The sequence below is a fragment of the Cynoglossus semilaevis genome, chromosome 1 (assembly GCF_000523025.1).
Source record: "Cynoglossus semilaevis isolate Cse_v1.0 chromosome 1, Cse_v1.0, whole genome shotgun sequence".
NCBI classification, from domain to species: Eukaryota; Metazoa; Chordata; class Actinopteri; order Pleuronectiformes; family Cynoglossidae; genus Cynoglossus; species Cynoglossus semilaevis.
In genome coordinates, this window is record NC_024307.1 from 13547390 (window position 1) to 13572454 (window position 25065).

The window sequence follows — 25065 nt, forward strand, 5'->3', positions numbered from 1 at the left end:
CACCAGGCTTCTGCTGATGGAACAGGAGGAAGACTTCCAGAGCATCATCATTCCTCTGTCTCCCTCCTTCCTCCCATCCTGCCCTCCCTCCCTGCCATCTGCGTCTCTCTGTCTCGCCGTCCCTCCGCCTCTTTTCCCTCCACTTCGGGTTTGTTTTCTCCCAGCATTTACCACCAATTCTCCATTATTTCACTCCTGTCCTCCTCCAACCCGCTGAGATATCTCCTTCACCTGGCAGATCAGGACATCGTTAACAGAAACATCCCTTAAATTGAACATTTTAAAGAGACACTGGGGGAGAGAGTGTGAGCGAGAGAGTATTAAATAGGAAAGAATAGCACGAAATAAAGAGGGATAAGAACGGGATAATGGCTCGTGGTAGTTGTTATGGTATTGACTACGTGTTTTTTTTCTTCTTGTATTTTTACTTCAGAGCCATTTTAATGAGGACAATTCAGTGGAATTACACAAGCAGCATTAAAAGTGCCCTCAGAAACTGACTTTCACACAGGTATAAAAATATCAAGTGGATTAAGGCCACCTGGTTGCAAAGTGAGGACCAAGAAAAAAAGTCCAGAATGGCTTATTGATTTTTGAAACAAACTTAGTAGATGAAAGTCATTGTAAACATGAGGCCATCTGGGTAGACAACGTACACACTCACACGGTTGATTATTAGTTTCTGGTTTCTGGAAATTATGATCAAAATGAATCCTTTTCAGGACGTGGAGGTTTAATGCCAGTTTGACTTTTGTTGAATTTACGTCAGCTTCTTTTCTGCAACAAAAACTAAAAGGAAACTAAACAGAATGTTATTGTCACGTAAATGGGAAATACCAACTGTAACAATGCATGAGTAAACATAGGAAATACATATACATATATAGACATGTATGTATACATATATATATACATACATATAAATAAACACAGTGTATATGTTACAAATACAAAACAACAACAACACAATATACGTGTGTGTACATTTATATATATATATATTCATATATATTTTTCCATCTCATATTTCATATATATATATATATAAAAAGTTTCTACCCAGACTCAAACCACTAATCTGACCGCTGTAAGGCAGAGGCAGTGACCACTCGTACACTGTGCGGTCCTGCTGTAGAACAGAGAAGCATTCATTCTCGTCATTGACTTCCATTCATACAGAGTAACATCTGGCACCACAGGAACCGTTCTCCCAGGACGTCACTAATGGCTGATGTCTGTTTGTTACACACAGTCCCTGCTCGGCCACGTCATCCTGAAGTCATAATGTGAAACATCTCCTTGTGTTCAGAGAAGTTGTGTTTTTATAATATGCCCCCCCCCCCACACACACACACACACTCCCTCACAGGGTCCGTCTGTGGCACTGAACAACATGGTGCTATTAACTTTGAGCTTAGAAAACTCAGTAGCTGTGTGTGTGTGTGTTTTGGTGAGTGAGTGTGTTTTTTTTTTTTTGCCTGCAGCTATCTAATCCAGTGTATTACACCGGGTGTTTGTTAGTGTGTTCTGTAGGAATGTGTCGATTTGTGTGTGTGTGTGTGTGTGTGTGTGTGTGTGAGCGTTTGCTGCTTTCCCATGGCTGGTATAGCTTTCCACTGTGGATCACTGCTTTCTCATGTCAAGTACGGTGTAGCTCGGCGTGTTGTTACACCGTACTGTGAGGTGACTGAGAAACAGAGGTTTGTTGTTTTGGCCTCTGTTTCCTCCACTGACCCCAGACTGAAGCTTTTCTCCCAGAAAAACAATGTTATTTTCACATCTCTAACAATACTTGTCTCCCCCAAACTCTTCAATCCTCCTCCTCAACCCTTTCCTGTATTTCCTGCTTCTATTTGGGTTTTTAAATATACAGTAATTCATCGAACGCATTGAAATAACTGTGCGTCCTAAAAGAATCAGTGCAGTAGCGAGACAGTGATATGATTGGTGGTAGGGGGCGTTAGAGGTCGCTGTTACATGCAGAAATTAGCGCAGGCAGTGTGTAGAAATAATACGTAATAATTATCACGAGTGTAACTGAATTAATGTGCTATGGACTAATGGTGTGTGAACATCACTTAAACCTTTAATGACTTTCAACTATTAGTCACTGTCAGCAGACAATAAAAAATCACCAGCTTGTTTAAAAACACCAGGGGTCATCATGTACGGTGGTAATACACTGCCCTGTCAAAACACATCTGTCACATGACCCATGTCATGTTGACCCAGAGTCTAATCTCTGTGCTTCCAAAATTCAAATCTTTGATTTTGTCCTTGACTAAAAAAGAAAATCTTAATCGATCTCAATTAATATTCTAGAATTTTCTTTATAATATGCATGTGAAAAAGTCTATTAAAAGACGCTGTACCTTCTCTTATTGTTGTTTATTTCATGATTTGACCTTAAATGTTTTCATGATCTTCAAAGATTAGCAGATGGAAAAAGTTTTGATTTTATTTTTCTTTTCAAATTCTGAAAATAAAGGCTTCATTGTAATCAAAAGGTCGGAATTCTAAGGAAAAAAATTAGAGACTCCTGATTTATATTTAAATGAATAAAATTGATGACTCTTCTCTGCTAATATGGAGTTAAAAAAAGGTCTAAGATTAGGTCTGGGGAAAAGGTCAGAATTCCAAGGACCAAGTCAGGAGTCTGAGTGTATTCTGAGAAGGTTTGATGTCATTTGTTAAAAAAAAAAACCTCCATTGTAGTTTTCACTTGATGTCGGCCCCAAACCAACAGAGCAACATTAAACTCTAAATTTCTTAGGTAAATGTTTTTTCAACTAAATAAGCTCAACAGCAAGATTTTGATTTATTTACCTAGTGAAATGAATGTGAAGTATTTAAGCTCAACAGCAAGATTTTGATTTATTAACCTAGTGAAATGGATGTGTAGTATTTGTTTGGGCAGTGTTTCACTACAACATTGTGTTCCTATTTCTCACTTCTATCATTATCACCTCTGTTACTCTTTACGTGACTCAGGTTCCTCATAAACTCAAGAGTGAATTCATGTTCTCAAAGTCATACTGCAGTTGTTCACCTCATCCCACAGAAATACAAACTAGCACAGCAGATGTGCTAACGTGCTAATTAAATGAATAATAGTGTGTATCACCGGTGCTATATTTTGTTGCACGTTTGTCTGGGTGTAAATAGTCCTTGGCTGCTTCTCTGTGTAGAGCTGCAAACCCTTCTACTTTTCAGCCAATTAAACGAATGATGATAAAGAAAAATAATCCTCTTTCCTCTCCTCACCCTCTTCTAATTATCCTGAAGCGGCTCCACGATAGGGCTGCGTGGAAATGAATTATTCCTCTTATCACCTCTGTCTCTGTCTCTCATGAACAGTCAGAAGTAGACTGTGTTCATGGCTTGTCATTGGAGGGGAAGAGTTAAGAACAGGTGCAGTAGAGAAAAGTTTCTTCATATTAATAGACCATACAGTAAATGATTGATTTACACTAACGTTGGAACAGATTTACAGTCCGTTTTCCTTTAAATGGGATTAAGATTTACAGAATCAACATCACTCTTTATTCAATTTCTATTCGTAAACGTACATTGACAAACATTTTCGACCAACAAGGTCACTTGTTATGTTCAGTTACACAATTAAAAAAGAAAAACTACAAGTAAACCAAAATCTTACGGAATTTTAAAGTAGCTAAGTGGTTAACAAAATATAACAATAGAGCTAAGACGTCAAGAAGGTTAAAGCATGGGTTAGTGGAAAGATGTACAAAAAACAGTGAGAACAGCTAATCTGAGTTAGCTAAGGATCAAAGGAGTCAAAGTCTGCCCAAAGATGAAGGTAAGGCAAAACTAGCCATTAGCAAACAAAAATTCACCAGAAATAAAATAGAAATAGCTTCAAGCACATAATAAACAAAAAAATGGTCCAAAGGTTATAAAAGAATGGTGACCTTTAGTTAAATCAGACAACATGTGGCTTAATACTATTAGTTGACAGATATATAATAATAAAAAAAAATTGGACATACAGTTGGCTGAAATAAGCCAAACATCAATAAAGATTAGACAGATATAGTAAAATCAGGTATTAGCCTCACAAAGCAATAATTTGGCAACATTCTTTTTGTCCTTCTCCTCGTTTTCATCTCTCCACATCTCCACTTTCTCCTTCTTCTTCTTCTTCTTCTTCTCCTCCTCTCCGAGCTCCCTCAGTGCCTCCGCCGCCTCCTGATTCTGGTTCTGTGGTTTGCTGGTTAACGTCTGTAAGGACAGGGCTTGCTCACTGAGGACTTTGAGTTTCTCCTCAGTACACTTGCCTTGGAGCTTCCACTGCTCCTCCTTTTTTAGGGGGCTCTCCTCTCTTAGTGTGTTCTCTCTGTGCAGCTCCTGGACCTTTGTTGGCCACATGGTCTCCTTCTCCTGTAGCATTAACCTCATGGTCTCCACAGCACCTTCCAGCTGCTGCCTCCTCTCAGCCTCTTTGGCCTTCAGCTCATGGACCAGTTTGGCGTTCTCAGCCAGTGAGTCCATGTAGGCGTAGGTCCTCACTAGCCGTCTTTTGGTTTCCTTCTTGAGGAGGTCCTTTTAGTTTTCTCCAGTTCCTCCTTGACCTGGCCCTGCCTCAGCTCATCTAGCTCCTGACGCAGACAGCCCTTTTCAGCCTTCAGGGCCTTGATCTCAGCCATGGCCTTAAACAGTGCTTCCTGCAGGGTGTTCATGGTTTTCTTTAGATGTGAATAACGATTGAAACAATCTTTCTCGGTATGAATAGCAGTTTGTTTCCACCACAGTCTTCTTCTGCTTCTCCTGTTGTTCTTCGTTCCTCTTATAAACCTCAAATGTCTAATATTCCATTACAGACATGAGTGTTTAAATAAAAAAAAAGCCGCTGCCTTTGATCCACTCCTTTTGCAAAGATCAATGTCATCAAAGAAAATGGAATGCCTCTTCTGTCTTTGATCTAAACAATCAAAGTCGTTGTTTTTTAAATGGCTATATTTTGTCTATTTAAAAACTAAATTTATTTTATGTTTTTCATTCAAAATAAAATCATAACTGTGTTTAAACTTAAACTTATCTTTATTTGTCATTGTGGCACAGCACAGCACACCATGCACAACGAAATTTACCCTCTGCATTTAACCCATCACCAAAGTGAACAGTGGGCAGCCGTGGTCAGCGCCCGGGGAGCAGTGCTTGAGGCCATGCCATGCTCAGTGCATCTCAGTGGTAACCTGGCAGTTGGTGAATTCGAACCTGGGGCCTTCCGGACCGAAGTCCGCCTCCTTCACCACTAGGCCACCACTGCCTCCAATTTTTGTTTTTAAAAAGCTGTTCAATTTGCAGTATGTTTTTTTTCTTATACGAATGGTTCAAAGTTATTCAAATATGAAATCTTTAGGTCACATGAACAATTGCAGACACAGGTGGTAAGTCGGACGCTCGGTGTAAACAGGTGAATCTGGGAGGCGCTGTTATCACAGGTGGGCCTCACTGAGAGAGTGAGAAAGTGAGAGACCTTTTTACCTTCTCTTCACACTGCAAACGCTCAGGTTGGCAGCACTCCACCTGATTTACAGCATCAATCCTTTACAGAGAGTGTGTGTGTCGGTGATGGAGCGGCTCCATTTAGCAGCCAGCAGATACTGTAGATTGGAGAGCACTGCAGCAGAGAGCGGCCATCGCTCTGCCTCCTCAGACTCACAGACCTTTCTGCTGCACTGCACTAAGTACAACAATTCATTTGGCTGCAACAGCGGCCTCTCACACCTGCAGCTGTGAGGGCGGTGGGGAGGAGGAGAGGGTGTCAATAGCAGCAGTGGAACCTAGCGTTATCTCTGCTCCTTAATGTAGGCGGCATAAACAAAGAGGGGAGGGGGGGTGAGGTTGGGAGGGAGAGGAGGGGGCAGGAGGAGCAGTCACAGAAAGTGATCAATGGAAAAGGTTTTCAGGAGTTTCTGAAGTCCTAACCCCAAAACCTGCACACGTTTACACACGAGCGCACACATCCACGAAAACAAACAGGCAGCGTTTGTTAGAAGAAGAATTCATACGTATCAAAAGTGAACAAGAATCTTAGATGTCCAACACCAGTTCATGAAAGTATAAACTTGAAATAGGCTCTGGGTTGATTAAAAAGGGCAGCTGTGGAATAATCTCAATTATTCATGATTATTCATGATCATAATCAATCATGAATAATCATGACTAATTGAGTTGAATCAACGTTTCCACATCTGAACCATTTGTCATTCTGCGTGTCTAACAACGTGTGTCAAAAATGAACGTGACTAACGCATTCATTATGAATGTTCTTGTCATTCTTCCTCTGTTCTTTTGACGTCCTTCCTCTCTCTCTCTGAACCTGGAACTAATCCGTGCATTGGCTCTGAGGTAAATTGTTCAGTTCAACCTTTAATATCCACACGGTGGGGCTACGTGGTGGAGGAGTGGTTAGTGCGCCTGCTTTACATGAAGAACACTAGTTTAATCTCTGATAGTAATGAATGGTCTTTCTGGAGTTTTTGTGTTCAACCTTGTGTGTGTGTGTGTCCCAAAACTCACAGAATTAGGTTAATCTGTAGCGACTCCACCCCTGCTGTGATTGGCTGCAGCAGTAGAAGATGTCGGTCTGGGAGTTTTGCTCTAACTTCAACTTCTTCTTCTCCCACTGATTTGCAGCCCTGTCCGTGGTGATGCATATTTAATGAAGCCTCCTCCGTCCGCCCGCTCGGTGACTTACCTTAGGAACACGTTCTACAGTAAAAGGTCACAGACTGTACCTGCCTCTGGAACAGACAGAGTGGACGTATAAGGTTCCTGAGGACGGAACATTAGCCGCCACCGTATCCTGCTGCTGTGCAACCTTTTCCAAAAGGGAAGCGTCGAACCTTCGACTTATGCATCGTGTGACAGGTAATATGAATATATATTAGGCGCTCACACACTGAGACACAGTCCCAGGAGTGGATTTGTTCCAGTGAGACATGATGGGAGCCTGAATATGATATAATAGACTCATTATGATATAATGACTCAACACATAGAGACTTTGGCACCAGAGTTATTATTTGAAAGGCACCAAATATGCTTTTAGACATAGACTAAAATTAAAGTAATGCAGGGCTAAAGTTACATAAAGCAGAATGAAAATGGAGAGCAAGGATTAAATTTTCATTAATGCCTCAAAGGAAATGAACATTAATACAATATGAAAAAATGTTGCTTACAGCTATCGACATCCGTGGATGAATATGGGTCACATTTAAAGTAAATTTAAAAATCCAATACAGGAGGCGCTGTGGTCCCGCTGGGAATTGAACCCAGAACTCTCTGCGTGAGCGGCAGACACGCTAACCGCTGCACCATGGAGCCACTAAGTGACATTTACATCAAAATTGCAATCTGTGGTGTGGACTGAGCCAGTGGAGCCGAGTCATTTTTCGTGTTCGGGGGCGTCTTTATCTTCCCTGACACGGGTGATGGCACGGACGGGAGACAATTTGACCAACTGTGAGTGGAGAGCAGCGGAGGGGTGAGGGGTTGACAGTGATGGAGGGAGGGAGGAGGGAGGAGTGGCAGGTAATCCATCAGAGGCGTTACTGTCATTATTCAATTACCAGCCATCCTTAGCATTCCCCACCCTAACCTCTACACACACACAGTGGGAAGTTGGACTGAAGTGACGGCTCCTCTTACACAGCCTGGCTCTGTGCTGTGTGGGTGGTTAGGTGAGTCAGGACATGAGGTTTGGCACCGCTTCCTTACAGGCTTTTAGTGCAGCAGACCTTTAAATCTCCGCTGCTTCCTTTCTCATGTCCTTTACTCCTCCCCTCACCCCTCTCTCCTCCTCGGCTCCCGTTCCCACATTTCTACTTTCTCCTCTTCACTCTCACTGCGATCACCTTCCATCTGCATTCTACCCGTACTCCCTCTGCTCCTCTTAGCCTCCAGGCTCCGCGGCAGATTAGGAGCGTGTAGTGCAGTTCGACTTTGATTCACGCAGTGCAGAGTTTATGCTCAGTTTGATTGACGGTGCACATTAAATCCACATTAATGTTAAATAAATGCTGAAAAATGAGCGGAATCTTCTCTGACTGTGGGGCAGTCAGACGACGGTGATGCACAGGGGAGACTGATGGAATGTTGAGAGCAGCACTCAGGGCTTCTGACAGGAAACACTAGATGGCACTGTCGTCTCAGCATCGCACACGCCATTGAGCAGAACTTCTCCAATAAAACCATTATGACATCCTGGGGGATTTCAGGCAGAACTTGACTGAGACTCATATCTGCTCTCCAGCAGCTCTGGTCTCTCCTTATCTCCTCCTCCTCATTCCTTCTCCTCCCTCCCTTCTTTAAAGACGGTGGTGTGTATCACTCCTTCATTTCAGCTCTGCTTTGTAATGTTTTACCAGAAATCTGTGTCAGCTCACATTTGTTGTTTTCACTTTTTTTAATCTCCCTCCTCTCCTCTCTTCTCCTCTCCTTTCCTCTCTCCTCTCCTCTCCTCCCCTCTCCTCTCCTCCCCTCTCCTCTCCTCCCCTCTCCTCTCCTCTCCACTCCTCTCCTCTCCTCTGCTCTCCTCTCCTTTCCTTTCCTCTCCTCTCCTCTCCGCTTGTCTCTTCTCCTCTCCTTTCCTCTCCTCTCCTCTCTTTTCCTCTTCTCTCCTCTTCTCTCATCTCCTCTCCTCTCCTGTCCTCTCCTCTCCTCTCATCTCCTCTCCTCTCCTGCTCTCCTCTCCTCTCCTGTCCTCTCCTCTCCTCTCGTCTCCTTTCCTCTCCTCTCCTCTCGTCTCATTTCCTCTCCTCTCCTCTTGTCTCCTCTCCTCTCCTCCCCTCTCCTCTCCTCTCCTTTCCTTTCCTCTCCTCTCCTCTCATCTCCTCTCCTCTCCTGTCCTCTCCTCTCCTCTCGTCTCCTCTCTTCTCCTCTCCTCTCCTCTGCTCTCCTCTCCTTTCCTTTCCTTTCCTTTCCTCTCCTCTCCTCTCGTCTCATTTCCTCTCCTCTCCTCTTTTCTCCTCTTCTCTCCTCTCCTCTCCTTTCCTCTCTCCTCTCCTCTCCTGCTCTCCTCTCCTCTCCTGCTCTCCTCTCCTCTCCTGCTCTCCTCTCCTCTCCTGTCCTCTCCTCTCCTCTCGTCTCCTCTCTTCTCCTCTCCTTTCCTCTCCTCTCCTCTCTTTTCCTCTTCTCTCCTCTTCTCTCATCTCCTCTCCTCTCCTCTTTTCTCCTCTTCTCTCCTCTTCTCTCATCTCCTCTCCTCTCCTGCTCTCCTCTCCTCTCCTGTCCTCTCCTCTCCTCTCTTTTCCTCTCCTCTCCTCTCATCTCCTCTCCTCTCCTGCTCTCCTCTCCTCTCCTCCTCTCCTCTCCTCTCTTTTCCTCTCCTCTCCTCTCTTTTCCTCTCCTCTCCTCTCGTCTCCTCTCCTCTCCTCACCTCCTCTCCTCTCCTCTGCTCTCCTCTCCTTTCCTTTCCTTTCCTTTCCTCTCCTCTCCTCTCCCCTCCTCTCCTCTCCAGGACAGTAGTTCTGTATTGCTGTTAGGACGTGCTGTCATTAATAACCTAAACTCTGCACTGGTGGAGCGTGAATGCTGTGTTTGGGGGCAAATAGAGGGTGTTTCCGTGTGTGTGTGTGTGTGTGTGTGTGTGTGTTTGCATAAATATCAGAGGACTCTCACTAGTAAAGACCCTCTTTCCCAGTGAAGTAATGAAAGAATTGTTGGGTGATATTTAGATGTTGTGATACATGACATCATTTACTGGCTCTGAATCAGTGGACAGTATGTTGGTCCACTTTGTCTTGCGTGTGTGTGTATGTGTGTGTGTGTGTGTGTGCTGCAAGTGGACCAGTGCCAGACGTCCTTGAGTCTGACCCTGTAAAGGGAACCTTGCCTTTGGGCATCCCATGGCCCAGTGCTCATTATGACAGCAGACACACACATATACACTTACGCACACACACACACACACACACACTAACACACCTGCAGTCCGTCCAGTGACAAACTCAGGACCACACGCAACAAAGAAACAGTCCAACGGGCCGACACCCAGCTGCAGGTGCAAACAGACGGCAACTTCTGCAAATTAGCCTGGGTTTTCTCCAACTGTCAGCTAACGGTGGAGCCCCAGGATTTAGGACAACAAAAACCTGCTGCTTTAGCCATTTATTATACTGCAAGGAGTTCCACCAAAGTAGATACAACTTTTAAGAACAAGAAAGCGTTAATAAACTAAAAATATTATAGATAAAACTTGTACCGCACCCAAGCACGATTGCCAAACGGTGAAAAGAGCCAAACTTGTTCAGTCAATAAATGAAGACATTAGTTCACAAAGCAGCCGTGTGTGTGTGTGTGTGTGCCATCCACTCAAAACACACACCCTCCATGCATATCACAGTCAGACGCTGCTGCAGATGTTGTGCTTCATCAGGTTTCTGAGCGACAGCAGCTCTCGGTGATGATGACATCATGTTGATCAGAGGGCCGACTATTTTCAAGATCCTTTGTCTGAATTCGCTCTCGACCGCGCTGCTTTAACCACGTGCAAACAACAGTCACTGTTGTTTATACTGACGTGTCGGAGCTAACCAGGCTTTAGCTCGCTTGCCTTTGGGGGTAATTTGAGTGCGGACCAGGGGTAGGGGAGGAGGCCTGTTGGCACTTTAGCGCGACATGGAGCAAATTGCCCTTGTGTGAGTGCGCCCTAAAAGTCATTTAAATCATTCTTAATGTAAGGCTTAGAGTTAAAGGAATATTTTGGTGCCAGAAATGTGAATATAATTGTCTGAAACAGTCTGTTCTGAACCCTGTTAGAAAAATGTGTCACTGTTAAATGTAAAAGCTAAACTAACAGCTCTGGTCAAGCAATTAGAGGGAGGAGAGTTACAGAGGGTGTGTACGTCAAATAAGTGTAACGAGCCTGTGTGTGAGCGCGTGTCACCCCTCTCTGTTCGACAGGTGTAGCGGCCGGCAGGCTGGACACACACGCACGCACACACACACGCACACACTGAAACAATGAGTGTTGTCGCGAACCCCTGCAGTACACTGAGAAAGGCAGGAACAGCGTGGAAGGAGAAGGTAGAGGGTGATTAAATGGTTGAGTTAGTTCACAGAGTGGGCCAGAACATAAGAGCTGAGCTATTCATCAGAACACACACACACACACACACACCAGGAAACACAAAAACACACACACAGAGAAAAACATGCATTCACATACAATACATTCATTTGTATTTATTGAACAAGTAAAAAAGATTTCAGGCTCTGCTGAACTCTCATAGTATGACAACACAAACACACACAATCACTTATACACAAAACACACACACACTTTATATTCTCCCCGTGATTGTTAAAGGTCAAAGGTTTTTTTTTCTTCAATTTTTAGGAAGGTTTTACACTGATTTTTTGTGACATAGCTGTTCTCATTAAAACCCATATAACTCCTGCTAACCCAAAAATGGACAGGCGTCCAGTATGAGATGAGGATATGGACACAAAAATACACACATACACAAGGAGCCAGGGTAAAGAGAAGCTGGCCGTCAAACACGACGAGTTAAATGGACGTAAAAAAAAATACTTCTTTAGAGAAAAACTGAGGAGGAATCAGAGAAGATTCCAACAAAAAATGATAAATAAGGAGAAAAAGACTTGTTATATGAGGAGTAGAGAAGTGATAGAAATAAAGGTTGGATTAGATACTGTGATGCTGGTGACTGGAGTAAGATGTTCATTCATTTTTTAAGGTCATCTGTTTCATTAATGCTACATATATCTAAAATGGACTAAGGGTAAGCTACATTTGAGTCTAAAATTTAAATGTAATTTGAAAGTTTATTATTAGATTGAGGTTACATTTTTGTCAAATCTCTCTTTTTATGTATATCTGGGTTTACATGTAATAATTTTGAATATTTCATTTGGTTGTTGTTATTGTATAAATATACTATATATTTAGTTAGCTTGGGTTTTTGTAGTTTTGTAGTTCATTTAAATATTTTGTAATTTTAATGATCGGTAGACTTGTTTGTTGCAATGATTGGCTAACTTGTAGCTTTTCTGGATTATTTTCTGTTATCTCAGTCAGGTTGTACCTTTTTGGTGTCACTTATGTGTATTTAAGGCTACCTTGTTACTTCTCTGGTGTCACTTATGTGTATTTAAGGCTAATTCCTTGTTATTTCTTCTGTAATTTTAATGTTTTTCTGGGCAAACTTGTATTAAAATGAAACAAAATTTAAACTGTTATTCTGATATTTTATCTTCGTCTCTATTTTTGCTAACTTTGAGCTATTTCAATGACACTACTGTCCATATGAGAAGCAAGTAACAAAGAAGAGAAAATGTATTCCTCAAGGGCAATAAAGGTTAAGGCAGAAGAAGAAAAAGATATAAAGGAGGGAAAATGAAGTGTGTACTGCCTGTTAGTAAATAGGATGAAGTGGGAGTTAAAGAAAGGAGACAAGGACATCATCACAAAAAGAGGGAGGCAGAGATTTATCCTTCTGCTCTCGCTAATTCTCTAATATGCAGTGGCTTGTTATCACTGTTTAGTTTTAATCTTCAGCTTAACTGTCTTTTCCATTATCAGGATAAAGCCTGTTATTACCTCTTCACTGGTGGAGGAGATGATGATGGATGTGCTCCAATCAGGGCTGGCATTAATGCCATCAGTATGGACATTAGCACAATCAGTCCACAGCACTGCTGATAATAACTCATGATTGTTGTGATTTGCTTCCCAACACTCTGACAGCTGGAGCTGTGTTTAAGGACCATTAGTTACACCGAGGATACAGGAAAAACACAAGAAAAGAAAGGAAGGAAGCAGGAAGGAGAAGGGCACAAAGGCAAAAAGATAATGACTATAAGTAGAGCCGCTGACAGGAAACAAATTTAGGGCTGCACTCACAAACAGTTTGGATTCAATTTCTGCAAAGTTTGCTGCGTTAATGTGAAGCGTTCCAGCAGGTGATGATAATAATGAGACGTGAAGCTGGAAAACAATGAGAAAATATGGCCAGACGTCCCAGAAAATGCAGGTGCTGGTCCCTGTCCAAGGCAGGGAAATGCTGCAGTTTATTAGAGGCCCGACAACTCTGCAGCAGGTCGGTGGGTTAAAGCCAACAATGCAAACAAAAGCAGTTTAGTCTCGCTTTTCAGAGTCATTTATAGAAGTTGTACGAGATTTGTCCTCAAGAATTTATGTTTTTGCACAGACTGGAACTGCCATGAATCTCACATTTGTTATGTTATGATCCACGTTCACAACTGGACTTTTCCTTGAATGCTTCTTGGAAGCTATTATATATATATCATATTTAATGGTTGAAAAACTTTCAGGACACGATCCAGTAAAATGTAAATAATAGCAATAAAAAGCTCACTATAAAAAACACAAATGTTATGTATTCTTTATATGTTTAGCAAATTATTAAAGGCATCACCAGCAAAGTGACACTACAACATGACGATGGAAATCAGCCTTGTTTTATTTTCATATTTATATTTCTGTTAGCGTCAAACCGCTCCAAGATCACCAATCAACCGACTTTAGCTCCACGGAGAACCATTACTTATTTGGTATATTATATATTATTATACTTATTTGGCAAGGTATATATATAATTATAATTGTGTTTTCTGTTTTTCATTTGTATAAGTATAATAATTTAACATAGTTCGTATTTTGTAAAGATATTTGTGTGTTTTATTAATACGTCAAGCGTTGAATAGCGCACAAACCGCTCAGTTCTAAAGAAAAGAAAAACCTGGCAACCCTGTGCGTCTGCGCAAGACTGTAACGTAGAGGCGACGTACAAGTTCGTGACGCAGCTGAATAATTGAACGTTTCACGAAGCCAGTTGTATGCGTTTGTATTCAACACATTTTTTAAAAAAAAGTCCTAACACCAGCTGAATAATTGAACGTTTCACGAAGGAACTTGTATGCGTTTGTATTTAACACATTTTTTAAAAAGTCCTAACAAATAGCAAAAGCTGAACGTTGGTGCCGGAAAATCTTGCTTAAGAAGAGGGAAACTTCGCTGAGCGACGCCGCTAAGTTAGTGAAATTAACACGACTGTTATCAGCAGCAGAGAGAGGAACGGTGACGCTGCCACAGGTGTGTATGCTAATTATTGTCTCGTTTCTACCTATAAATGTCAAGTTCAGGAAGGAAACATAAAAGAAACAAAATTCAACAAACTGTTGTTTATATCTTGAGTTTAGTTTGCTGCAATTGGAGAATTCCGAAGAAAAAACAACGTAAACGAGAAAACTACGGTCAGCGTAAGCAGGTAGGATTGTTGTCTTTTAAAAGAAAAGTACCTGAAGGGGTATATTTCACATATACATTTTTGGTGTTATAGTAGTATTTAAATCTATAGTAGTATTTAAATCTGTGCATAACTGTTTGCTGTCATTATGGGTAAGACTGTTAACAGAAAATGAGTGCAATGGAACTAAGAGAATTACCTTACGTAGATTTGTTGATATAATTATATCTATTTCGTTGTGAAAGACATAATTTTGCATTTTCTGTAGGATTGTTTGTAATTTCTGCATTTGTATTTGTTTTGTTTGTTTTGTGATGTATTTATTGTATGGACCAACAAGTATCAGTACTTTTAATCGTTTAACTCTTCCTGATTCTTGATTCTTATCAATCTCAGGTGTTTTCTTTCTATTTTTTATTGTAATTTTTTTTTTACATTCAACAACCGCATGATTTTTTGCTCAGTTCATCTTCCATATGATACTTTATGGCATATTTATGAAAACCTGCGCACAATTCAAGCGAGTATGGGGTAATAGAGAGACAGGTTACACAACCGAACCCAGAGGTATTTCAAGCGAGTATGGGGTAATAGAGAGACTATATCACTGTTCAAGCAGTGATATATTTGTGTAAATTCTGGGTCTTGTTTCACTTGGTTAGTGTGAAATTGATGCTATTGTATGTGGTTTACCTCTGGCTGCGGTGTACAGTAACTTGTTGATTGCATCAACTGTGTTTATCCAATAGTGATTGTATTTAATTGCTAAGATAAAATATTGGCAGTGTTACCTTGTATTATAACAGTGAAGAAGTGGATTGTTTCAGTCAGTACAGGGTACTGGTACCAGGGTGTCATTGTCCTGTTTCTCATTGAACATGAATAGAGGTGAACTTTGTGCCAGAGCGGTCCTTGAATCTCCCTGAGGTGTTCCACTGAACGCTTCTGTGTAATACAGACAATTTTCGATCTCATCCAACCGCTCGGTGACCACTCACGGTCTGCAGGAATTCACACTTATACGTATCTTCAGGTTTCTGCCTTTAATTCGTCACCCATCTGCGTCATCATGCTCGGATGCGTCCGACGTCACAAGGTCGAACACTTCAGTGAATAATCAACCATTTAGTCACTTATTCTTGACTAATATGAGGACGTGAGGAGGTAAATTATAGACGGGTAAAAGTCCTTCATGCTTCAGCTCATTTACAGGAGGTTCTTTGAAGCATTGAGGCAGACCAGCAAAAATGCTCACTTACAATGAACTATTCACAACCTTTTTTTTTTTTTTTTTTTTTTTTTTTTTTTACAAGCCTCTTACTTCTCAACAGGGGAGGTTTGGGAAGCAGAGCAATTACAGAAATTGCAACTGTGCAAACTTCTTCTAAAGTACAGTTTAAAACTAAGAAAGTCAACCTTTAGTGCATCTGGGCTTTTTAGATAATCCAGGCTCTATTGGTTGGCAAAGAAAACTCTAGAAAGGATTGTGAGCTTTGTTTTCCTGCCAAGTTCATCGATCACTGCTGCACATCTATGCACTTGAAAGTTGTGTGCTTGTGTTTGTGTGGTTGTGTGTGTGTGTGTGTATAAACAGAACTTTAGCTCAGCAATAACAAAAACAAGGAGAAGAGATGGACCCAAATAATGATTGTACCACTGTGAGAATGTGGAAGCAGGTTGCATGTGAGAAATGGGGCAGAACATACAACTAGCATTAATATTATATCAGAACCACATCACACTGCAGCAGATCAGTGTCCCGCTCACACTCTCTGATGGCAGAAAGTAGAGCAGTCCTTATGAATATTACACTAAAGTGTGTGTTAAAAGCTTCTCTGTGGTTGTGACATTGGTGAGAAAATGTTCCACAGCTGTCAGACCAGTGTCTGAGAGAGAGAGGGAGACAGAGGGAGACAAAAGGTGAATGTCAGCAACTGAGTGTGTGTGTGAGAGTGAAAATGTGGTTGTGTGTTTTGTCAGCATCATACAGCTGTAGAAGTGACCAGAGAAGGTGGTCAGTGTCAGAAAGGTCAGAATTCCATCCCAAAACTCTCATGATAGTGGTTTTTAATGTTCTTGAACAGAATATTATGAGGTCAAGCAAATCCTAAGTAAAAACAATTTATTCAAAAAGGCTTAGCACAGAGCTTATTTTTGGTGTCTGTGGATTATCAAATAGATAAGTTCTATGACAGTAATAAATATACTTAAAAAATCAAATTTACGTAGTGAGTTGTAGTTAGTAAAAATAAGAATAGATAAAGATGAGGCAAAGATTGTGCTATATATAAATTAGCAAAAGTATATGAACATGTTTATAGCATATATACATGACCATGAGATAGTTAAACACAATAGAGAAAAAGACATTGCTAAAAGTTAGCAAATTGTCACGTCTGTCTTGATTATATTCCTCATCCATGTCCTGAGGAAATCGTACATTACGTTTCAGAGGATGGAAACATAAAGAGCAGGACCTGAAGAAATGTTTTTCACATTTGGTGAAATGCAGTTTGATGTTTCTGGCTGAGAGCAAGTTTAAAAAATTCATGTCACTGTTGAAGCTATCATCATCAGTCGTCCACACAGTGGGTGCTGTGTCTGCACACAGAGAGTGTGTGGAGTTCACAGACGGACAGGAAGAGGGAGTTAAAGCTCATACCTGTTCAGCTCTCACACACTTGTCAGAAGATTGACAGCTGAAGGGATTTTTGTGTCGACTAGTTGTCCAGACATTTAGTCAAGCGGGCACAGATAAATAAGTACAGAAAAGAGATGGCTTAATGGTCGCAAAAATTACCAAAGCTAAAGGTTAGCTTTAAGAAGTCGTGAAAAAAGAGTAGTTAAAACTTTGAAAAATTAAGGCCGTCGTGAAAAAAGAGTAGTTAAAACTTTAACTTTAAGGCTAAAAAAATGCAAAAACTAGCCAAATAAGCTGGATGTTGACTAAACTAACAACAAAATGCTTAGCTGTTCTTATTAGAGAATAATTCTTCTTCTTTGTTTGAATTGAAGTGTACTTTTTTTTAATATATATGGTTCACCTTCGAGCTGGTTTTAGTGGAAGTATTCCTCTGACGTTTGTGGATTTCTTCTTCTCTTGTACCTTTGGCATAAATGTTTTAGCTTTGAACATTTTCTCAGAAAAGAACCTACGTCATTATTCTTCACAAAAGAGAACAGTCTCAGATGGTTTCACACATGCTGTCGACCACATCACTTCACCTCCGACCATTTTACCTTATCTACCCTTAAACTCACTTCTTTGCTAATGAGCTCCTGTGACACCGAGGTGACAGTTCAGCCGGTTCTTTTCTGTTCATGCAGCATCCAAATGTCCCCGTAAGCTTGTAAAACACACCTACTTTAGCCACACACCCAGACACACTTTTATTTTCTCCTCGCTGCTCCTCACCTCTCCTTGGCACCTCTCCTCTGAGGCCTCTGAACGCAGCTGGCTGTCAGAGCGTCGAGGCTGGCTGCTCTATTAAAACCAGACCTCATCTCGCCTGCCATCTATTCCTACTGTAAATACACTCCTCCACGCTCACATGTTGAGCTCTGTTCTCCTTGAGCGCCTCGACCCGTTGTCCCTCGGACAGGCATTGAGGTGCAGCAAATAGAAGGTTCTTCCAGGCGGAGAGCTGTAAAAGAGTGTCTTTTTAGTGCATGGGTTCACTGGTGGATGAAGACGTGGACTTACATGACTCATTAGAACAAGTGCCGTTTCATAACGATGCATTAAGATAAGTGGTCTATTCTTTGAATTTAATCCCGATGCTATTGGATGACTTGAATTATGGAAATATTAAAAACCCCCTCTGCAGTTCTCGTAGCTCTTATGCAGCAGATTGTAAAAAGAGCATAAAATAGCCTAATGACTAATTTTTCATATATTTTATAATGGCTTATTTTCTTCGGAAACCTTATTAGACTTTCAAGCTTTAATATGATATTTTATAATGAGTCTGTTCACTTTTTCCGTGTAATTCCATGGAAAAAAAATATGGAGAGTTGAGCAAAATGCAATTTATGTTACACTAAATGTAGTACAAAATATGGCAAAGGCTTTTATTTCCAATGAGGGGAAAGAATGCTGTGTGGTGTGTGACTTGGCCTTTTTTAGTTTTAACCAAAAAAATGGACAAAAAGTTTAATAATTCACATTCTACAATTAGATTATTTCATTTTGCTAATTAAACGATTCTTTACAATCTTATTCATAGGCAGTGAACTCATTTACATCTCAGTTTTTAAATGCCAGTGGATTTACAACCAGATCAGATCAGTAATCCTTTTTCACATATTAAACTTAAAGTTTTTCTCACTCATCACACATCGCTGTGTCCCAGAGCGCTGTTTCATTTGACATTTCTTTCTTTCATATACATTTGCAGGGATACAGCACTGTGAATTCTGTGTAGATTTTTCCCCCCACATGTTTTCACTGGTATTGCACTTTTGTCATTTAGTTTAGTTTGTATTGACTTTTATATATTGCCTTGGTCTCGAAGGTTTGTGTTGATGTATGGAAAATCAAAGTGTCTGTAAAATGGCAAATTGCATGGACGTAAAATACTGTGGGGAACTTGTTTTGTGGTTGGTATATTTTATCATTAGCCATTATTATTAAGACAATATAACAGCTCCAAACCAGTGGTTCCCAAACTTTTTGGGAAATTCAAATCTCAGCTTTTGAATTGAATAAAGTTTTTATTCATGCGTCTTTATTGCCTTGAAAAAAAAAAGAAACCCACAGCCATCATACTAGTGGCAACTTGCATACCCCTGAACCATATTTTGGGAATTCCTGCTCTCGACCTTTACAGAGTTGCCTACTGGCCGTCTGACGCATAAAGAGCATTCTACTCAGACATCTTAGGATTGGTTTTTTTTGTCCATTGATCTTCAGTCCAGTCTTTTTGGTTCTTTGCACATTTGCTTATTTTCTTATTATTATTATTTTCTATTTGCTAATATAATACTTATATTTTTAAGATCTCAATTTTCTGTAGACAGTTGTCCAAATTTCTTTGGCAAACTTCTGTAGACAGTTGTCCAAATTTCTTTCTTGCATATCTTTATCTTATTTCTTAAATAAACTCATTTGGAATACTACTACATAAAATTAGATAGTTTCTTCATCCTGGCACTTTGTTTTCTCTGCTTTACTTTTCTATTTCTATGTAACCATCCAGAAATAGTGCATTTATTCTGGCTAATGGTCCTAAAAAGGTTTACTGGAAACAGAAGTTTGAAACTCGGCCAAATCTTGTGAAAAAAAGATGTTTTTTACCCCAAGAGATACGAGAGCTGAAGAGCTGCTTTTATTCCATAGTAAATCAAAGTAAACCATTGAGAATAACAATAACAATAAATTATTCTAATACATATTGATATTATTGAGCTCACTGATAAGATCAACAAACCAACATTCTGGTATTTTGCAGTATTTTGTTGTATATGTTGTACAGTATGTTAGTTGTAGACAGATGTAGTTGCATAACTCTATGGCGTACTTTCAGTTTTTCATCTCAGCTGGTTGTCAGCATCTATTGATTGATACACACATTTGCGCAACATGTGCTGACGTGAAAAGAGGGATTAATCCAGAACATATTGACTTTAGAGCTACACAGAGGAACTAAGGGCAGCGGTGTAAGACATTTGGAGAACGTACGGTACCTCTGGTGATCTGTCTACGTTAAAAAGAGGAGAAAAAATCTCCTTGTGGTTTCAGGATGGTAACACAGCCGTTCTTCATCATTGAAAAATGAAGACCTGATAGTGATATTACCTAAAAAGTTAAATAGCACCTCTCCTCTAAATAAGGGGAATGTTATTACAGTCTTTTTTGCTAGCGTTTCATTTTAGCCAAGTTTTATTCTAGTCTGTTTGGTTTTCCATTTAACTCACACCCTGGGAAGCATTTATATATTTTTAAGACAGTTTTCAGCTAATGGCTAGCTCTTCTGTGACTAAATTTCAAATTGTCCCAGTAGCTAACTTTAAGCCTCTACTAAATTAAGATCTTTCTTTGAAGCCTAGTTAAAAAGTATAGACTAATTTTAGGCACACATCATTCTAGCCATGACTTAAATAACTTTTAGCTTTCTGCTCTGCTAACCCTTTCTTACTTATATCTCACTAATCAGTTAACTTTAATTTCTAGTTAAACGTATACCATTATCTTTAGTGTCTTTCCATATTGATATACTTCATATATATGTATATGTATATATACATGTATACATATATATATATATATATGAATCTGTCAACTCTTACGTACAAATCTTGATTACAAACACCTAACCAATAAAACCAAAGTATTTCTGTGCAAAAATAGGTGTTACCATGCTTTTTATTTATACAACACTTAATTATTCTTAGTCTTTAATTATCACGAAGGACCCTCTGGGTACATTTACATTATTGAATCTGGCCCAGTTACTTTGGACACCACTGGTGTAAATGTTTTATAGAAAGCCAAGAACTCGCTTGTCCATAATCTAATGAAGATGGCTAACCTTCTTAATGAAAAGTGTGGAAAAGAACTTTATTTTACAGGTTGAATATTGATGCCCCCCCGTAAGGAAGGGCAAACAAAACATAAAAATATAAAGCAATAATTAGTATCAAATTTTTTTTAAAATTTTTTTTGGCATTCCAAACATCTGTTATGGTAAAACAAAGCTTCCTGTGACTGGTTTAATAAACAGGTGTGTTCACAGTAGGAAAAGATATGGCTGGAAAGTCAGCAACTCAAGTAAGAAATAAGGAAAAAAAACAAAAATGTAATGTGAGTATTGTAGTGTAATTAACATTTAAAAAAACACGATTTATTGAAATGTTGCCCCTCAATGGTTGCCCTGTAGTGTCCTTGACAAAATAAAAAACAACACATCCTCCTGTTTGAGTTTTAATAAAGACATTATCACACAGGCCATATTAAAATGAAAAACTTGTTTTTCCCCAAAGACAGCTGGATCATATAAATCCTCAGGTAAATGGCTGGATCAGACATTAGTTTCTCTTTAATCTCCAGCCAGAGCTGATGAATAAATTACTACTTCCTATTGAAGTTAAGGGGAGAGAGAGAGAGAGAGAGGGAGAGAGAGAGATAGATGCTTGCATGCGAGAGAGAGAGAGAGAGAGATAGATGCTTGCATGCAGAGAGAGGTAGAAAGTAATCTTATTTTACTGGGTGACATAAATCCCTCTGGGGTCTTCAGCTGTTTCTGGGGTCCTCATTCCCTGTGGTTTTAAAGGTTAAGAGCCTCCCATAAATAAGCAGAAAGCCTACATTAAGTTTCTGATCAAGATGGAGAGACACGAGGCCGTAAGGCCATGTCGTGTTGGACATAAGCCCACACCCATCCATCCACTTAATTGACAGTGATTACTCTCTAATTACACTGCTGAGGCAAACGCAGCACGATGAGGTTGAACTACTCCTGTCAGTCACAAGTGTTGACACGGTCTTGCAACAGCTGCAACCGGCTCGTATCAACGTGTAGTGTCGGTGTTGGTGCAATAAGAAAGCACACCTTGTGCTTCATTTAATCCTCATGTGAGTGTGTTTATTCAGAATCTTGTAAATGTCCAAAAGGTAAATCATCATTGTCTTCAGGTTGTCTGTGAAGATGATGGAGGTGTTAATGAGATTGAGAATGAGGGTTAGGGTTAGCGAGATTAAATTATAAAGCACATAAGTCCCAGGAAACATAATTTTCCATCTTTTGGATATGATTTACAGTCATGTCTGGTTTATTTCTACAGCAGACAATATTTAAAGGCCAGCTCCTACAGTATGTCCACATACAAATGGTTTGGATTTGCAACATACCAACCCACCAACACAGCTAACATGGCAGAGCTAATGCCTTTAAAACTTTATGCGAGGATTTAAAATTGCACAAAATACAAACAACCAAAGCACTAAATCCTCCATCTGTGAGATTTCTTGATTGGAGGATTTGACTTTGGATGATCAGAACAGGGAACGATGCTCATATTCAGTCTGTCTGCAGCATAATCTCACCATTCATTCTGTAAGAAAAGTCACCAGAATGTTATCTGTTAAACAATGTGGTGAACCTAAAAACTTGGTTTTTAAAATCCTGTTTATAGAAAAGAGACAAATATTCACTGGCTGTGATTGACAGCCAGCTCTTCATTTTGGATGAATGGGCCCAGATGGTGTCCATCTTCAGTTCAGTGGTAGTGTTTTTTTTAACTTTGTCATACTTGTTGTATTTACCAGTATAATTTCGGACGCTGTCTTTTTATTAATAGTCATTTTGCTTGGTTTCTGTCAACAAATGGTTTTGTCTTCCCATAACAAATTTTTTTTTTTTACCACTACTTACACTTCAGCAAATTGAATTTATGATGAATAGATTATATCACAAGGACACATGTGAACAGACTCTATTAATAAAACCCCGACTCAATGACATTTCTCACATATTTAATGGATTTGTGTTTTTTAATTATAGATGTGTGATAATGCAGAACTACCTGGTATTTCATGGGGAGGTTGTGCTTTCTGTCCTTTTTTCCCTCTTGGCTGTAATTTAGTGGGAAATGACTTAAGTGAATTAAAATGTTCCCATTTCTTTGTGTGATTAAAATGAATCTGTGTGACAAAGGAAAATCTCACTGCATCGCCTGCTGCTTCTCCCTGGTGGCTTCACTCTAGTCTGATTCTGTGACAAGCTCCCATTAGTTTTCTCAAATTGACTGACATGTAACCTGCAACAAACACTGAAGGCCTAACACTTGTTAGACGGTCGGCTGTGGACAAAGATTCAAAATCTATAAAAGAAGAGGAGAATAGAGAAGGTTCCTTTCAGGAGCTCTGTTAGCTGCAGCTCCTCACTGTCAAAGGGATTATGATTATTATTACCTGGCTCCTTGTGGAGGTTTGGGATGACCTTCTTTGTGCGTCCCTTGGTGTTTCTGCTGCTGCTGCTGGGTTTGAACTATAGCCACCGGCCACACTGAGCCTTCTGAGGCCCAGTGATGGATGGACCGCACTTATTTATGGAGGGGAAAACTGTAATGTAGTCAGTTTGGTGTGTGTGTGAGAGAGAGGGGGGAGGCTAAAAAAAACAAACAAAAAAAAAACCAACAGTTATGTGCATGTTAGTGTGTTCGTGTCCGTCAGGTGGAAAAAGGAAACACCTTGACCCCCCTCTGGGGGAGGCTGAAACGTCCGTATGTGTCTTCAGGATCATAGCTGACAGGGGTTTTAAAGGCCAGAGGATGGACTAACCTTGACAGAGAACAGCTTGGACTTCAGCCAGTCTCTCTTCCCCACCTTAAATCCCACAGCTTCCATCCCCGGGAGCTTCCATCCTTCATCAGATCCTGCCCAGATGACAGCGTATTCTGCTTTATGATCTGGTCGTATTTCATATTTATAAATCTTCACCTTTTACATCCCCAAAAAGAGCTGGCTGAATATATTGCTCTGATTAAATCTCAGCACAGAGCATACAGCAGTGCTGCGTTTCTCCACCTGCTGAGGGCACTGTTGAGCTTCAGTATGCCGCACCGCCAGAGCCTGGAGTCCTTAACTGCTAGATAAAAGCAGGAACAACCCAGCAATCCGCTGTAGACCCTTCCCCCCCAACCTCCCGTCCCCTCTTGCCTACACCCACCCATCCACCTACCCTCCCTCTCCTGAAGCTCTGATGGATGCTCCTCGCCTGCAAAACTACTTATGAAACGCTTAACAAATAATAATGTTGTTATTTCTCATTTTCTCTATTCCACCAGAGTTTCTATTTAGTCTCTCCAGCGGACGTAGAAGGTAAATGACAGAAAACCCCACACTTGTCACAGAATGTCATGTAACTAATATTAATGGTGGAAACATGCAAAAACAAAGGCCGCCTAGATTCTGACAGAGGCAGTGGGTGTTGCAGTGTAAACTGTTGTTCGCACTGTTGAATGATGGGACGGATGGTGTAAAAGTGAAGAATGGCAAACTGCAGCTGAAGGGCAAAATATATATGATAATGTGTAGAACCCCTCCACCCCCCCTCTCGGCTTCATCTAAATGGGTCATCCATCTATTATGTCTAAAAAAAACTTTGGCCTGAATTTAAAAAATGATTCAAATATTTTATACTCTGGTTTGTTTGCCACAGGCGTATGATAATAGCTAGCCAATGATCCCAAATCTTTGTCCTAGACGTACCAAATTTGTGAATTGAGGCCTGAGACTGGTACAGCCATAATTTAGAAAATTTTATTTCTCTCACAGGAATTTAGTTTTTGTTCAATTTCTGATGTAAAAAAAAATCATATTTGACCATTCGTTCAATCAGTTCTGTGGAAGCCAGGCCTGAAGAAGACTTCTGTGTGTTTAATCACTCTGGTAAAACAGCACTCCCTACAGGTTAGAGTAAGAGCTTATTTTTTTGTCTTGTATGTAGAAGCCTTTTTTGCTTATCTTATCCTGAACTCCACAATGTCTGCATGTCTGTGAGATTTCATTTTTTTCTCAAAAACAATGTTAGGTTCACTTTTAACCGGTAACTCTCTTCTCTAGCCGTAGTCAGTTGACGGTTTAGAACTCAGCCAATCTAATTTTTAAAGTGACATTGCATTACTGAGAATCGAAGGAATATTTTTGGCTCGTGTTATTATACCGAACCATCTTGGTACTGGCTGTGTGTGCAATATTAACAATACAGTGTTCTGTTGAGGTAATGAGCAAAGTTGTGCAGCAGAGAGGAAATCAAATCTGACAAATATCTTGTTTGTCTCTGCTGCAGCTCCCAACAAC

The 25065-nt window shown here is 40.3% G+C and overlaps 1 protein-coding gene and 1 long non-coding RNA gene across 2 annotated transcripts in view; both read left to right on the forward strand.

The window, feature by feature from the left end:
- otomp (otolith matrix protein) overlaps window positions 1-2845 on the forward strand; it is a 9032-nt gene extending 6187 nt beyond the window's left edge. Inside the window, exon 9 of the mRNA XM_008311882.3 lies at window positions 7-2845. Coding sequence (XP_008310104.1) covers window positions 7-17 — 11 coding nt within the window. The 3' untranslated portion in view covers window positions 18-2845. The remainder of the gene's footprint in view (window positions 1-6) is intronic.
- Window positions 2846-13904: 11059 nt separating this feature from the next.
- LOC103380070 (uncharacterized) overlaps window positions 13905-25065 on the forward strand; it is a 54064-nt gene continuing 42903 nt past the window's right edge. The window contains exons 1-2 of the long non-coding RNA XR_521634.3: window positions 13905-14110; window positions 14218-14285. This is a non-coding gene — a long non-coding RNA (uncharacterized LOC103380070). The remainder of the gene's footprint in view (window positions 14111-14217; window positions 14286-25065) is intronic.